The sequence below is a fragment of the Narcine bancroftii genome, chromosome 7, assembly GCF_036971445.1.
Source record: "Narcine bancroftii isolate sNarBan1 chromosome 7, sNarBan1.hap1, whole genome shotgun sequence".
NCBI classification, from domain to species: Eukaryota; Metazoa; Chordata; class Chondrichthyes; order Torpediniformes; family Narcinidae; genus Narcine; species Narcine bancroftii.
Window position 1 is genome coordinate 148,124,012 of NC_091475.1, and position 16,896 is coordinate 148,140,907.

Sequence of the window (16,896 nt, forward strand, 5' to 3'; positions counted from 1 at the left end):
GTTATTTGCCACTGTGAACCTCTGCTGATATCTTTGGAGGAGACATCTTTTCGTGGGGAAGGGATTTTGTTTGTACTAGTTTTCTTTAGCTTGGCTTCGCGGATGAAGATTTATGGAGGGGTAATGTCCACGTCAGCTGCAGGCTCGTCCGTGGCTGGCAAGTCCGATGCGGGACAGGCAGCGGAAAATTGGTGGGTTGGTTTTTCCTCCTTTGTCTTTTGTCAGTGAGGTGGGCTCTGAATATATTTCTGTTTATTAGGGTTTATTACAATTGTAATTCAATTAGAAAGTCATGAATCAAAATTCAAATTACAGTACAACTCTGATTATCCAAAATAGTCAGGAGCGGGCCTATGTTGGATCAACAGATTTTTTGGATAACTGGTCCATTTAAAAAAAAACAGCCAGTAGCAACAGCAAATCACATGTATCAATGCTTAAACAACAATAAACCATTAAAATAATGTTTAATTCTGACCAAAAAAATGCTGGCCGCAGCCAATCCCTGACATGTCCCAACTGCCGATCACTGACACAAACCCTGGGGAGGCTTCCCGAGCTAGTGGAACACTCACTGGTGAGTCAGCGGGCTCCTGTCTCCCCGGTCATCAGATTCCCGACCCGAGTCCCAACTCCAAATCCTCCCCTCGGTCTACCACACATGCACACCGGGGGAGTAGGCTGAGGGAACGGTTCGGCGTCGGCAACAGGAGGCCCGCTGTGCTGAGCAGGGAAGGGGAGAGGGAGGGATGGAAGGGGAAAGAAGGAAGGGAAGGGGAGAGGAGAAAGGGAAGAGGTGAGAACACCACTGAGTCCAAGTCCCACCCCTGCCTGGGAGACCGCTCTCCTTGATGGCGCTAGGACAAGGGATTCTTCTGATTGCTTACGTCAGGGAATGAGTGGCACACAGTTCAAGGAGATCAGAGTGAGCAGCTGGTTTCCAATATTCACCGAACACCGTGTGGAAAAACGTACCCCTCTGATCTCCTTGAAATGTTTCCCCTTGCTCCTTAAACCTTTGCCTTCTGGACTCCTCTATCCCTGGGTAAAAAATGTTTCTAACCATTAAGCCCCTTATAATTTTGTAAACTACTACAGTGTACGCCTCAGCCTCTTACATTCCAGAAAGCAAATTTAAGTTCTTGGGAGTCACCATCTCTGTGGATTTTTCATGGACCCAGCACACTAATGGCATAGTGAAGCAGCCCTTCAACACTCTTTGCACCAAACATCTGTAGGAATTTGCCAGGGTTTCCAATGTCATACTAAACCTTCACAATTTCTGAGGAAGTAGAGGCTCTCAACACCGATGTTGAATAACTAGAAAACAAAAGATTGATCAATGTTCTTTAACAGAAAAGTCTGCAGTTGCTGTGATTGTGGTGCAATACACCAATGTGCTGGAGAAATTCAATCAGTCACGCGACATCTAGAGGAAGCAAAGGGTGATTAATGTTTCGGAGCTGAACCCTTCATCAAGGAAGGTTTCAGGCATGAAACATTGGGGACTCTTTGCTTCCTCTAGATGCTGTGTGACTTGCTGAGTTTCTCCAGCACTTTTGTGCATTGCACCTTAATCAATGTTGATTGTGTTCTTCCACCGAGTTTAGCTACAGCCATAAAGGATCTTTTGCAGCAACAATACTTACACAGATCCTGGTTTCTGATATCCATTACTTGCTGTTGAATCCACTCTTCTTCTAACAGCCACCTTTGGAGGAAGCACTGGGTTGGATGCAGTTTTAAGCGCATCTTTTAAATCCATTGATGACAGATTCTGAACAGAACTACTAAAAGTTCTTGAATTAGTACCTGAAAATAATTTAGGAAAAAAATTACTTCAACTGTGCAAAATAATATTAATCATTAAAATTAAACTAACCTATGAACCTACCATCGGTTGTAGGGAGTGAAGTTAGGGAAGTGGTTATTGACCTTTTAAGCCCAGTGTATTTGTGGGATCCTTCACTGCATAGACTAAATGGCTGAGTTTTGTTTCCTGCATTACTAATAGACGATAGATTCTGGGAATCGGAGAGACCATCTGTCTTTACAGTGTCTTCACTGGAGCTTGATTCTGGGCTAGTTGTCCAAACAAGTGTGCTCTTTAGTCCAGGCAACGAGGCAGGTGCTTGCACCCAGGGTATTCCATTATCTCCTTTCTCTCTTTGCACATGATGTTGGGAGGAGCTAGTTTTAGAGGAATTGTTTAGTTCAGATGAATGAGAGGAGAGAGACTCTATGCTTCCCATTGGCGTACTGTCTGGACTGCTGCTGAACGTATCACCTGAAATAAAATAACCATGATAGTCTATACAGTTTGACAATTATTGCAGAAAGTACAAAAATCTCAATACATTGCACAATACTTCAAGTCAAGCATGTGACTTTTAAGCACTTTTCCAATTATTTTCATTTTAAGAATTAGAAATGCTCCTGCAGAACTTAGAAATTATCTTCCAAACTAGTAAAGAAAGCACCTCACCTATCAGAAATGATCAATTATCCTGAGAACATTAGACCAAATGTGTATTACCTGTATATCAGCATGAATAAAATAGCACCTCATACTTAATCATAGATTTTTATTAGTGCCAAATTCCCCTGGAATTTACTGACATAGAAAATATTTTACTTTGCTGTTCAAAAGGGATAAACAACAAAATGGTTAAACCAGGTTAACGTCTATGATTTCAAAAGAAATATCTGTGAAGTGAAAATGCAAACCGTTTCCAAATACTGAAATCCAGCTTTGTATATTTAACAAATTCAGATTGGATTAGCACATTTCAATTTACTTTTAATTGAGCTCGTAACCTTTTCAATTTCATGGCAGACTTCATCACGGAACTCTGAACTTCACTTTAACCTGGATTTGAAAAAAAAGGTCTTCAGATAGAGTTTTCCTTATCAGCATTAGATTGTTGTGTTCAATGTATTCCCTCAACACATGCTGGTGGCTGAAGATCTCACTATAACGGACAAATATTTGTGATTTAGTGATCCAGAAAATAAAGGAGGTAGATTATCAGATTTTGTCTTATTAAGTGCCTATGCAGCACCTCTGGATAAATAACCAAATTAAATAAATTTGGGATGGACTTTTTCATTCTTATCCAAAATATTCAGAGGAAATAGGTATTGACTTAAAGTTATTGGCTAGAAATTGGCTCAAATACCAGTGGTATTTTTTTAAAAAAAGATTCGCTGATAGCTTACTTCACTTCAACCAAAATGTCTTAAACTGGGATCGTAGTTGAGATTGGTATTATTTATTTGCTGAAGTAAATCCAGCCTTAACTGAAAAAGATCTCATCATTTATGTATATTGTGGTATCTTAGATAATTTTAAAAAACACATACCCATTAAATATTCTGGGGACTAAATTGAAATGTGATGTAAAATTAATTCATGCCCACAAAAAACCATGGTAACTTCAAATAATTTTATCAAAGGCCCCATGTTACTTGTGCAGTGAAAAGGATTACAACCAGCTGCACTATTTTAAATGTAGGTGCTTTGTGGCGACATATGATGTTGGACAACATTCTGAAGACCTTGAAGGATAGCTGGAAGGTAGGTTTCTAAAACAAGTGACAGAAAACTGGGGGGTTGCATACTTTCTAATATAGATCCAAAGGACTTTTGAAAGGAAGTGGAGAAGTAGACAGAAGCTATTTTAATCACAGGGGTCCTGGAAACCCTCCAAGCTCATAGTTGTGGCAGTGAGAGGAATGTAAAGAGTCAAACTGAAGGATACAGCATTGCAATCACCTGGCATGTGGTCATGATTAGAAAATGTTTAACTGAGCCCCATATCACAAGATCAATGAAAATAAATAGGCCATTTGGCCCATTGAATCTGCTCTGCAAATCCACCCTGAGCTAAACTGTTCTCACATCTAGTTCCAAATTCTGGCCTTTTCCCCCAAATCCCTCTCAATCTCCCCCTTAAACTCAACCATGATTGGGCCTCCACAGCTGTATGTGGCAACAAACCCCACAAATTTACAACCCATTGGCTAAAGAAATTTCTCCTCATCTCTGTTTGAAATGGGTGCTCCTAATTCTAAGACTGTGTGCTCTTGTCCTGGATTCACCCATCAAGGGAAACATCTTATTCACATCCACTCTGTCCAATCCTTTCTGCATTCAAAATGTTTTTATGAGATCCCCTCTCATTCTTCTATATTCCGATGAATACTCCACGGGCACGAGCTGCATTACTAATTCACATTCTGCTCCATGCAAAAAATAAACCCAAACATTATCTATTTTCTATCGATGTTTTCGGATCAAACATATAAACCCCCAGCACAACTATTATTGCTCTTAGTCTATAAACACAATCTGCTGGAGGAACTCAGCAGGTCAAACAGCATCAGTGGGAGGGAAAGAAAGGAGGGTGTTTCAGGCTGGAACTCTTCATTAATACCCAGCTTTTTCTCCCATTGATGTAGCTCGATTCTCTGTGTTCACCCAGATCATGTTTAGCTTCAGACTCCAGCATCTGCAGTTTCTCATGTGTCTCTTGGCCTCATTCCGATATTTCACAACCAGATGTCCATTCAATTGCATCAGGTACATCACCCAAACAAATTCCAGGGCATTTCCTAACACAATTTATATTCTCTGGCTAGAGTAGATGTGCAGCAAATTGAAATTGCACACTACTCTGGTTTATACCTTTTGCTCATTGTTCTTGAGGGGCTTTCATGGACTTGGTCAGCATCAACACTGATGATGAGCTCGCACCTTGCATGGTTTTTTTTTTGCCTATAACACCGCATGATTTAGTAGAAACAAATGAAGCTTGACATATAAATTCAGAGCAGGAAGAAGCCATTGGCTCTTCTATCTATGGCTGTTCTAATTGTAACTTTTCCTGGAAGGATTGCAAAGGTTCAAAGAGCTCATATTCATCTTAAACAGAATTAGGGATAGGCAATAAATATGGAGTTTGCCAGCAATGTCCATGTCCAAAAGGAGTTTAGAAAAGAAACCCTCCACATTCCTCTAACTATCCACTGTAAACTTTCACCCTTGCAATTCCCATATTAGGAACCTATCTGTCCTGTCTTAAAAATATGTAAACGCTGTACTTTCACCATGCCTTTAGTGAAGAGAGTTCCAAACATACATTCCTCAGAGAAATGTTCACCTCTTCTTACTTTAGCAGTTAGTGCAATGGTCAAAGTGGTTGAGTTTGTATGTTCTCCTTGTGATTGCGTAATCCTTGTCAGGGTAGACAGATTACAGCCACACATCCTTGGGATGTGAACTCTGCCCTTCATGGAGGTGGGTAGTAGAATCTGAGTAAAGCTGATGGGAATAGTTTAAAAGGAAAACTGCTTGTAAATTAAAGTTATTTGTGGAAAAGGAATATGGAAATTGTTCAGGAGATGCATAGACTCAATGGGCTATATAGTATACTTCTATGCAGTCAGGAATATGGAAGCATTCTCTCCAGATCAACACTGCCAAGGCATTTTAGGATCTCATGTTTCATCAAGTGCCTTTTCACTCTTTCAAACTTCAGTGGATACAAGACTAGTTAGCCTCCAATCTATTTTCCATGACTTTATTCACTCACTTCATTAAACATCAGACAACATTTTAAGTACAGCATTATCAAAGAAAGCTTCTTTGAATTTCTTCCAATGCATTAATATCCTGCTTTAATTAAAGAGATCACTTTATTCCATTCAAACTTCTGAAATTCCACTATAATCTAGACCAAAGAAACAGGCCTTATTCTGATGTGTTGGTATATACTCCTTTTTTCAATACCATTGAAAGAAATGATCCCATATAATTCCTTGCTGTTTCCAGACACTTTCATTGTTGTAAATTATAACTACATACCCCATTAAAGCCAGTTACTATATAGTACCTTTGAAATCATTCATGACTTGAAGTGGTTTGGGGAATTTCTAAAATAATGCATTAATATCAATGGTCTTTTATGCCACCAAATTGATGGTTAATTTTAGCTTTGGAGATGTATGTAATTGGTCTTTGTTTTCACTCTGCTCCATCAAAAATGCACTAAGTATGAGGCGAACAAGCAAACTAGTGGCTTAGTATCAGTGTGCAATAATGGTGAAGGAGGAACATGGTCATAAACCTTCACACATAGTTTCAGTCTCCGTCAATCTTAAAAGCGCAGCTTCTTGCAAGAATGGTCTATTTTGGAAAATGGTGCACTGATCAAAAGTTAAGAGTGAAAAAAGTTTGAGGAGTGAAAAATAACATTATAAAATTTAGTGCTTGCCATTCTGATTACAATTTCTTGCATTATACATTTCAAGGGTATATTTTCAAAAGATTTTGAGTTGGAGAACTATAGTCATGGAGCAATTTTAGGAATAAAATCAGCTTTGTTCTGAAAGATTATTTGTCATGCTTACTGTCTGCATCTGCTAGGCACAGAGTTGGAGTATAGATGCCTCTGGGTCTTCTTGGACCTGTGGACAGGCAAGTTGCTTTGCTTCGTCTGGATCCAGATCTCTGCTCTGGTTGAGGAAGAGGAACATTTGGATCTGGTGGTGTATTGAATATCTGTGGATAAGGGAAATAAATACAAGTTGCAAGAAGACTGTAAAATATTATGTAATTTTTTTTAAAAAATGAAATACTTAGGGAAAGTCAGGCAGCATTTATGGAGGGAGAAAAACAAAGTGAGAAAAAGTCATAGCGTGAGGGAAAATAGAGAAGGAATGAGCATGTGTATATGTGATAATTAGGTAGTGAAGGGAAAAATAAATTATAGAGTACAAAATTATGAGAAAGTAACCTGTATAAAAAAGTGTTTGAGCGTTTTAGTGGCTCAAAGAAAACAATAAACTTATGAGAAAGATAATTAAAGGATAAACCGCATAATTTTGTGGTTTCAGCTGGTGAAGCACCTGCCTTACAGGACTAGTGATCCATGTCCAAACATGACTTCTGGTGTCATCTGTGTGGAGTTTGCATATGCACGTGTTTCCTCTCAATATTCCCATTTCCTCCAAATTCCCCCAAAAACCCAAGGGTTGATATGCAAGTTGGCCACTCTAAATTTCCCCAGAATTTGGAAAGGTGGATGGAGAGATGTGGAGATAATAAAATATGTGACGATAGGATTTGTGGATAAATGGGTGCTTGATGCTTTGGCGGACTCAGTAAGCCAGTTTTTATGCTGTATCTCCCCATGATTTTCTTTGATATTTTGTTTCATTTTTATCCATGCACAATGCCCAAGCAGATCGATAAAGTAACCATTATAAAACCAACTAGCTCATACTGTACCTTTTCGTAATTCTCAATCAGAATCTCAACCACAATGTTTTGAAATTTAATGTTCATCATTGCTGCTACAGTCTCCTCTTGGGATCTCATTAGTGTGGGTCCAAAAATAACACCCAAGTTAGAAACAGTCATCAGGTTTTTTTGACTGTGAGTTGATACCCTGAAATTATAGAATATGAAAATATTTATCTATTTTGAAGAGGTGTCTGTATTTCAAGTTTATTGTTAATTAGAAAACACATTAAAATAAAATAGCTGATTCTAAAATCTGCTAAACATCATCTACTTTGAGCAACTTTTGTTTACTTTCTCCAGTAAAGATTTCTTGTCCTGAATACAATTCACTTCACTGTCTTTCCTGGCAGCCTGTCCCACATATCCACCATCCTTGTATAAATTATAGTACTTGCATTAAAACTGACTGCTCATCTTCAGATCCTAAGTCTTTGCAAGGGTTTGAAGTATTTAATTCTTTCTCTGTTTCGTCTAATAACTTCATTTGTAGAATTTAATCTTTTTCATTGTCAATGCTGAAGACTCCCAAGTTCAATTTCTCCTGCCTTTATACCACTGTGCCATCACCACAGATAGGTACATCTTACTTTTGAGACAGGATGCACTCAAGGACCATGATAGAGAAGTCTGCCATATTGGTGTATGGTATAATTCCATAATGTCAACATCACGCTAATGCTTCATTAGTCAGCGGTTAAACAACAGTTCCCACCCCTATGTAAGAAGGACTTTGCATGGTTGACAGAGTTGAGAATTGCTTTGCATTGTCTGAATTCTAAGCCTGGGCAGTTCCCTGATGGATGGCTCTGGTTTTATTTTTAATTCTGTTTTATTGTAATAGCCTTGATAAAATGGCGGCACGGTTGGCATAGCAGTTGGAGCAAAGCCTTTACAGCACTAGCGATCAGAACTGGGACTTGAATCCCACGCTGTCTGTAAGGAGTTTGCATGTTCTCCCCGTGTCTGTGAGGGTTTTTCCAAGGTTTCCTCCTACTGTTCAAAACGGACCGTGGGTGTTGGTTAATTTGGTGCAATTGGGAAGCATGTACTTTTACATTAACATTTACTTTAACATTTAAAAATTAGACAGCTTGATGGACCAATTCAGAGGACAGTTAAAAATAAATCACATTATTTGGAATTGAACACAGTTCATTTCAGAGGTGGGCTCCAACTGTGCTCCTAACATATGCTTAATTGGACTTGAACTCCAACTTTCTGACTTAATGAGAGTTGACAGGCTATTGTCACCAAAATGTGGTGAAAGAGTACAACATTTATTTTCAAAGTAATTTTAAAATTCATATTTGGTGAAGATTTAAAAATGATTTTAATTGGAAGTTAAATCACTCAAACTTCACTATGATTGTTTCTGTCACCACCTGCACTCTTCCAATAGATTCCACCACTCTATTAACCAAAAGGCACCCATTATAATTTGTAACTTTTTGCCTGAGTGAATCTCAACGTTGAACTGCATGAAAAAAATCAGCAATAACATAATAAATCTCTAAAAAAAACCATCCAAATTAAATGAGCATACTTACTTCACCAAATGCTTTAGCAAAAGTTCAAGCATCTCTTTGTTTTTCTCTGGTAGTTTATAAACCAGTGCATGAACAGCACGCACTCTGTAATTCTGGTCATCTGACTCTGCAAAACGTTTGATAGATTCAGTGCACTGGAACTTATCTTTTTGAACTACTAAGCAATTAAAAAATTCAATTTATACATATTTACCTTTCTGTTTAAGCAAGCATACATTTTGAAATAATTACATATCCATGACATCACATATATCTGGGTCTCTATCACATCAGCTGGAAAAACAGGTGCCACAGCCCTTACATTAATCACTTCAACCCTTGGTGTTGAATCCATTGAGCCAACTTATGAGAGAATGTTAACACAACTGTTTTGTGAAATGTACTTTTTAATGACACACCTTTCCTAGAAAGGAACTTCAATATCAACTACTTATTACTTAAAGTGCAAATTATATAAACGTCATTGTTTCTACTTCAGCTTTCTCTTTAAACACCCGTCTTTTTCTCCATCCTTTTCCAAGAGAGGATTTATGAACAAGACTACCCTTCAATTCACTTGACTGTTGTCCCTTCCACGTTCATAGAGCCAAAACTGTCACTGTCTCCCCTACATTGCACTGTGTTCCTCTCTACCTTATCTCTCAAACTGGTTCATGTCACCTCCAAGTTCACATGATCCATGACAAACACCTCCTCCAACCCTCTCACAAAACCACTGGAGCCTCAAACCTCCTTGCTCACATTCCACATGACAGTGGAATTGGTTCTTTTGCAAGTTTTCTCTTGCTTTCCTTATCAAAACTGCACACTCCTTCAGAACCATTGACTCTGCCAGTCATTGTCATACATCTGAACTATCAAAACATTTTACCATTTCCCAGTGTGGTCTTGTGAAAAAGTGGAAAGATTTTGGAATGAACTGAGTTTATTATTAGGGCAAATTATGAAGATAAAGATACCAAAGGATCCAAGAATATTTTTACTTGGAGATATTTATGAAAAGGATTAAAAGTGAAATTGGACAAATACCAACAAATTTTTTTAAGTATTGCAATAACAACGGCAAAGAAATGTAGAGCAATATCATGGAAAGATGATAGAGAAAAGATGCAAAATTTTATTCCTCTGGAAAAAATTCCGTATAGTTTAAGGAATCGAGTTGAACATTTTTATAGTATTTAGAAACTATATATGGATTTTATGGATAATTTTCCATCCACCTCTTCTATCTTATCCACTTCTCTTATTAGTAATTTTTAATAACAATTAATGATTGTCTATGCTAATATTATTGTATATTAAATGGCAGGTGTTTCATTCTTTTCTATCCTTTTCTTACTTTTGGGTGGGAGGGGGATAGGGAGAAAAATATAAAAGTACTTTTTTTTGTATCACTGGCTATGGATATTTGATTAATGTTTTATTCAATTTTCCTGCCATGATGCAAACAATTAAATAAAATTTAAAAAAAAAAACATTTTACCATTTCTTATTTTTGAACCCACCTCCCAGCATGAGTCTTCTGTTCAGGCATCCACCCTTTCCAGAGGACCAAAGTACCCTGTCCAAAGCCACACATGACACAGTCATGTGTAGTTATCTTCTCCATCTTTGCCAATCCAAGCACAAACATGTTCCAGGTTCTGGTGGAGGTGGTTGCAGACCACTTTACTATCTGGTTAGGTGTAAATGGAGCTGAAAACTCATATGGTCACTGATAAACAGTTATACTGTTGTTCTCCAAATAAAGGGAAAATTCAAGAAAAGGCAGGTACAAGTTTATCAGCTGAAGAAGGAGAGCAGGTAATAATCAGCAGGAGGCTTTCTTGCCTCATTTTAACTTGATTCTAATACTACCTCTTATACATAGCTACTCTCAGTTATGCTGAATATAACGCAAGAACATAACAAATAGGAGCAGGAGGAGACAGTTTGGCCCATCAAGTTTGTCCACCACTCACTAAGGTCATGGCTAATCATGGCCTCAGCTCCACCTACCAGCCTTTTCCCCATACCCTTACATGCAAAAATCTATATAATTCTTTCTCAAATATATTTTATGAGGTAACCTCTACTGCTTCCTTTGGCAGTGAATTCCTCAGATTCACTAAAGTCTAGGAAGAGCAGTTTTTCATCATCCCCATCCTAAATTCATTTTTCTATTTTGAGGCTACACCCCCTAGTTCTCATCTTACCTACCAGTGGAAACAATTTTCCTGCCTCTATCTTATTTATCCTTCCATAACTTTTATGTTTCTGCAAGATCCTCTCTCATTTTTTTATAAATTCCAGTGAGTATAGTCACAGGAAACTACCTCTACTCATAGGCTAACCACCTCATATCTGGAATCAACCCAATGAATCTCCTCCTCCAAAGCCAGTACAATGTTTTATTAATCCATCCAGTGTTGTTTATCGAGGGGTATTGCTATTTTTCTTTTCCATAAAGTTCCTGGATCTTTAAGATTCATGATTATTTTATTGTCAGAAAATATATTATACAAAATGCTCTTTAGTCTATGGTAAAGCAAAGATTGCCCAGTGCCCCTTGCAATCAATAAAAGAGAGGCTTCCCAGAGTCATTGAGTGTCCATGGATTCATCTCCAGCACTCCGACTGACTCCGCAGCTACACAGCTTTCAGTCCAACTTTCAACAACCCGAGATCCAGACGCAAACCTCTTCACAATTTGGAAGCCTCCAGTATACTCGGCATCCTCTTGCATCCTGGTTCCGATATCTGGTACCTTTTCAGCCAATCTTGAGACAGTTTCCAGCAGTCCACAGCCAGGTGTGAGTCCACTGACCACAGTCACCAGCAGCCCACAGCCTTAGTGGGTTCCTTGCCTTGAGTAATCAACAGTTCGCTGCAGAGTCCCTTGCTGGTCTGCCGCCATGGTCAGTGTCCCATGGGTCATGCCTCTGCTTCTCCTTCTCAAACCGGGGTGAGTGGGAGGGTAATTTTCCCCATTTTCTAGTGTCCTGCGCCAGTCTTCAGCCTCCCCAAATCCCACAATCCCTCGTGATTGCTGCTGTACATTGGCACTGCCATCTTGTGCCCAGAACCCGCAGTGAAAGGATTTTAAAATAAATCACTATCATCTCTTTGAGAGGCCAATGAAAGCTAACGGAAGTCGGACTGAACAGTTGGATTCCGTGGGGGAGTGCTATGCCTCTGCTTCCCACCCTCCGCGGGTCCGCACCAGTGGCAGTGCTGCCATTACAACAGCTCTGGCAGCGCTGCAATTTTTTAAATTGATTCAAACAATAACTGGTTTTTTTTCTATGCCACTTGCTGCCAAACATGCTTAGATCAGTTCCAGTGGTCTTCTATTTTCATTTCCAGTAGCAGTCTTGGAAAATTTAGTAACTTTTTTTTTGCATTAACTGTGACTGGATTTATCTATCCTTTCATATTTAATATCCATTTTTTTGTCTCTAAGTGCATTGTGGTAATTTAATTTATACTATTGGTCTACCTTGCATACCAGTGTGGCCGCAGGAAGCAGGAATGTCAGTGCATATATACATTGTACATGTACTTGGCAATAAATCCTTGATTCATATCTATAACTGATGTGTTTGGTCTGTGGTGGGACAGGCCATCCCCTGGATCATACAAGAGGAATCTGGGATAAAAAGGTAAAAATCAGTAAATATATCAATGTGTTATTCGATTCATCTATGGGATAACTCTTCCATTTGTGGCACATTGTATGTTCATGAGCTGGCCATCTGTGCTGAATCCAGTGCCTGGTTTCATTCTACTTATATTTTTTCATAGCAAGCTCGCATAATTGAATGTCAGGAAATTTCAAGGAGCGGCTAGGATTTACCTACTCAGCTGTGAGTCTTCAGTCATATGATGAAGGAAAGGTTTGTTTCCTCAGGTGACTTACTTAGCTCCCTGCTCTAAGTGCTTTACATCTATGATCGTGTGACTTGGTATGACAACACCATCATTTACAAGTTTGCTGACAATAACATAGTAGCATGCTGTATAAAAATGGGCAATGAGTCAGCATACAAAAGGGAGATTGAAAACATGGCTGAGTGGTGCACTCAATATCACCAAAACCAAGGAGCTGATTTTTGACTTTAGAAATAAAAAAAGAGGTGTATAATCCAGTGATCATTAGTGGAACAGAAATGGAGGGGGTAAGCAAATTTAAATTCCTGGGAGTCACTATCTCAAAAGACCTTTCCTGGACACAACATATTAATGTCATGGTGAAGAAAATACATTAGCACCTCAACTTCCTCAAAAATTTGCAGACGTTTGGTATGATATCAGAAACCTTGGCAAACTTGTATAGTGTAGATATGTAGTGGAAAGTATTCTGATCAAATGCATCAAGACTTAGTATGGGGGTACCAATACCTCTGAGCGGAAAACCTTGCAAAAGGTAGTGAAACCTTGCAAAAGGCTATGATTTTCCTACATCATAGGAAAATCTCTCCCAACCATTGAGAAAATCTATGTGGAACACGGCTATCAGACAGCAGTAGCAAACATCAAGGATCCACACCACCCAGAACATGCTCTGTTCTCACTGCCACCATCAAAGATGAATAGGTACCACAAGACACGTACCACCAAGTTCAGGAACATTTGCTACCTCTCCACCATCAGACTCCTAATCAACAACTCAATCAGAGATTCATTTAGGGACTGCATATAATTTATTACTGAATATTTTTTCTGTATTTGCAAAGTCTATTTGTTTATATTTCTTTCATTGTTTTGCATCTCTCTCTTTTTATATCTGTATCTTTTTCTTGAGTACAGTTTACATTTATTGATAAGTAGAAATTATGCCTGGCACGCAGGAAAAAGTATCTCAGGGCTATAGGAGATGCCCATGTATGAACTCTGACAATTTGAACTTTGAATAAATTGTGTTTATTTTTACAACAATCACATTATTCCATGTTCATTATTACTGATACACACTTGTTTCTTTACACCTAAGAAAATTATCCAAATTTAAATTCCTCAGGTGCTGTGAACCTTTAGTTCAGCCTTCTGGATATTAGCCTGGCAATATCATTGCTATGCTGCCATTCCCATCATTAGTTCATTGCTTTGAGAGAATCACTGAAACAAGTGGAACAAATGGCCTGTCGTTCATGTAAACAGTGTGCAGTTATGATTCAAAAACAAAACAACATTTCTGATGACCATTGTAACCAGCAGAACTAAAGAGAATCATCATTCTGCCTTCAACAGCACTAGAGAATGCAAACAAAGCTCGTATGATTTTTAAATTTTAATTTTAAAATTTAGACATGCAGCACAGTAACAGGCCCTTTTGGCCATCGAGCCACTGCCGCTCAATTACACCCAATTAACCTACACCCCTGGCACATTTTGAGTGGTGGGAGGTAACAGGAGCACCCAGAGGAAATCCACACAGACACAGGGAGAACATACAAGTTCCTTACAGACAGATTCAAATCCCAGTCACCGGCACTGTAACAGCATTGCACGAATCGCTAGGCTAACAATAATGAGAGTAAAACACGAAAATCTGCAGGCACCATGCTTGAACCAGAACCACAATGCTGGAGAAACTCAGCAGGTCAAACAGTGCTCTTTATTTAGCAAAGACAAAGATATAACTAACATTTCAGGTACACCAAAGAGGCCACAACCTAACAATTCTCTTGCAAAATGCAGCATTTGTGTATTGCCAAATTTCTTCCAAGTATTTACCGTTCTTGTCACATGAAGATGCTTCAAATGTGTTCAATGTCCATTATTTTAAATTCAGCTGTGAATGTGCGATCAGTGGACAACGGGGAATCCCTCTACAAGCATAAGTCTTTACAATCATTACAAGGCCCGCTTTTCTACAATTGAAAGTGGACTGTCTGGTATGTCTAAAGTTATGGAGTCTGGCACTAGCAATCATCTACAGATTGATTCCCATTGTTCTGCTCCTTCTGTACCACTGCCTAATTAATCACAACTATCTCACAACTTATTAACAATGTTGACACCATTTCAATGCCAATTGCCACCCCACCTCTGCCTCCCACCATGACCCAACTTAATCCACAGATTTCATTCATTCCCTTCTGACATACCGATTGGCTCTCACTGCTATTAAACTGAGCCTGTGAGATGCCCCAGCAACAAGCCACATGTTTTCCACACCCCTACCAACACCATTTGCTTCACAATGGCAGAGTGAACAAAGGAAATAATTTGGGTTTTCTTTTTCAAAACTTATTATGCTTCACACAATGCCTTGGGCTTTGTGTTCAATAGAATACCGTAGCTGCAAATCCATGCACAAAACTACCACTGGCCAATTAAATGTGCAGGCTTAATGAGTCTTCCCCAGAGGATAAAAAATTTTTGGGTCCACTACCTTTATCACTTTGCACAAAGAAATATTGAATCTTGATTTATAGTTCATTATAACTACTCACTGACAGCAGCAATTAAATCCTTATGTAACTTGTAAGTCATCAATGGCTCTACAAGACACCTAGAACAAAAAAAAACTTATTAGGGTGTAAAACATTTGACAGTCTACAATATTAAAAAGCTCTTTGCAACATTAAGATAATTCCCAACTAGTTGCATGATTTGTATTCTTGCAAACATCAGGTTTCACACATCTTGGTGTTCATTTTAAGTGACAAATAATCCTGCCACATGCAAAATTGAAGCAAATAATCTTTATGGTTTTTATCTGTAGAAAAGTAACAGGATATCAGCCCAGATTTGGTTTTGAGCAATAACATACACTGGCCTACAAGACACTGCTCAACTGTTACAGATTTTCAAAATCTGCACTAAACTCACTGCTCGTTATTGAATGCTAATAAGTCGAGTCGGTGGGTGAGGTAAGTCAAATAAAAGACTTTACTGAACATAACAAACATGATAAACAGGCTAAGGAGAGAGAGCCCACCATGTGGCATCTGCTCCCTGCTAGTATGCGATTCAACAAGTGCGCACTTGCAATGCTCGTGCATGCACAGTGCACTGTTGCGCGCACGGTGACTGCAATGTGATTGCAGCGAGTGCAGAGCAGCCAATGGCAGTGGCTGTGTACAACCCCTTTCTTGAGCCTTCTCCCTTCACGGTACAGAGAATATATAAAACTTTCACTAGTACAACAATATATACATTCAAACTATATATATTCAACCCAGTTAAGTCCCAGCACTTTGAGTTGGGCTTACAGAAACGTCCAGTGTGTGTTTTGTACTAGCCGTCTGCTGATGTGGAGGCTTGGGGCACCTTGTCCTGATTGTCTCTACTGTCCATAGACTCAAAGGCATCGTCCATCTCTTCTCCTGTGTTCCAAATCCAAAAATGCCGATTTGTCTGGGTTGATTTGAGATGGGGGTGGTGTGTTGTCTATTCCTCCTGCATATTTTCCCCTTTGAGCAAATCAGATATGACCAGTGCTCCTGGCAGCTCATTTCCACTATTCCCGGGTGGTCGTAACCTTGTGGAGTCTGCTTCCTTATAACTTGCCCTTCGGTCAATGGGACAAGGGGCCAGTGGGTTTTATAGTAACTTTTCATTTGCAACAGCCTTCTGATTAGCTGCTGGGCCTTGACATTTTGCAAGTCCTTTGGTTGAGGCATCAGGAGTCTTCTTGTCACTGGTACGGTCATCCTGGTCTGCCTCGACATTAACCGTTGTGCTGGTGTGCACAAGGTGGTGTCGCAAGGTACTTTTTTTTAAATTCAGTAGGTTGAGGAAGAAGTCTGTCTTCTCTCTGTGGGACTTCTCCATTAGCTGCTTGGTAATTCTTGTCACTCTTACAGCCATCCGGTTTGATTGTGGGTACTGTGGGCTGCTGGTAATGTGGGTGCAGTCCGAAGCCGTCACAAAGTTGTGGAACCTCTGTCTGCCCTTGCCCGAGAGAAAAATGTGAGGTGCCCCATTTACTGAAAAGTGCCGCTTTCGTTTGGTGATGATGGCCGCAGAGCTTGCATCCAAGAGCAGGTCTATCTCGAACCAGCCTGAGTATGAGTCTATTAGTACAAGGTACTGTTGGCTCCACCATTCAAAGAT

General features: G+C 39.3%; 1 protein-coding gene across 2 annotated transcripts in view; it reads right to left on the minus strand.

Moving 5' to 3' along the window:
- The window catches only part of arhgap42a (Rho GTPase activating protein 42a), a 274,248-nt gene that overhangs the window by 17,890 nt on the left and 239,462 nt on the right, over nt 1-16,896 (minus strand). For both annotated transcript variants that reach the window (XM_069890754.1, XM_069890753.1), the window contains exons 16-21: nt 15,291-15,349; nt 8,854-8,959; nt 7,292-7,451; nt 6,412-6,562; nt 1,895-2,287; nt 1,650-1,812 (exon numbers count right to left, since the gene is read on the minus strand). In XM_069890754.1, coding sequence (XP_069746855.1) covers nt 1,650-1,812; nt 1,895-2,287; nt 6,412-6,562; nt 7,292-7,451; nt 8,854-8,959; nt 15,291-15,349 — 1,032 coding nt within the window. The remainder of the gene's footprint in view (nt 1-1,649; nt 1,813-1,894; nt 2,288-6,411; nt 6,563-7,291; nt 7,452-8,853; nt 8,960-15,290; nt 15,350-16,896) is intronic.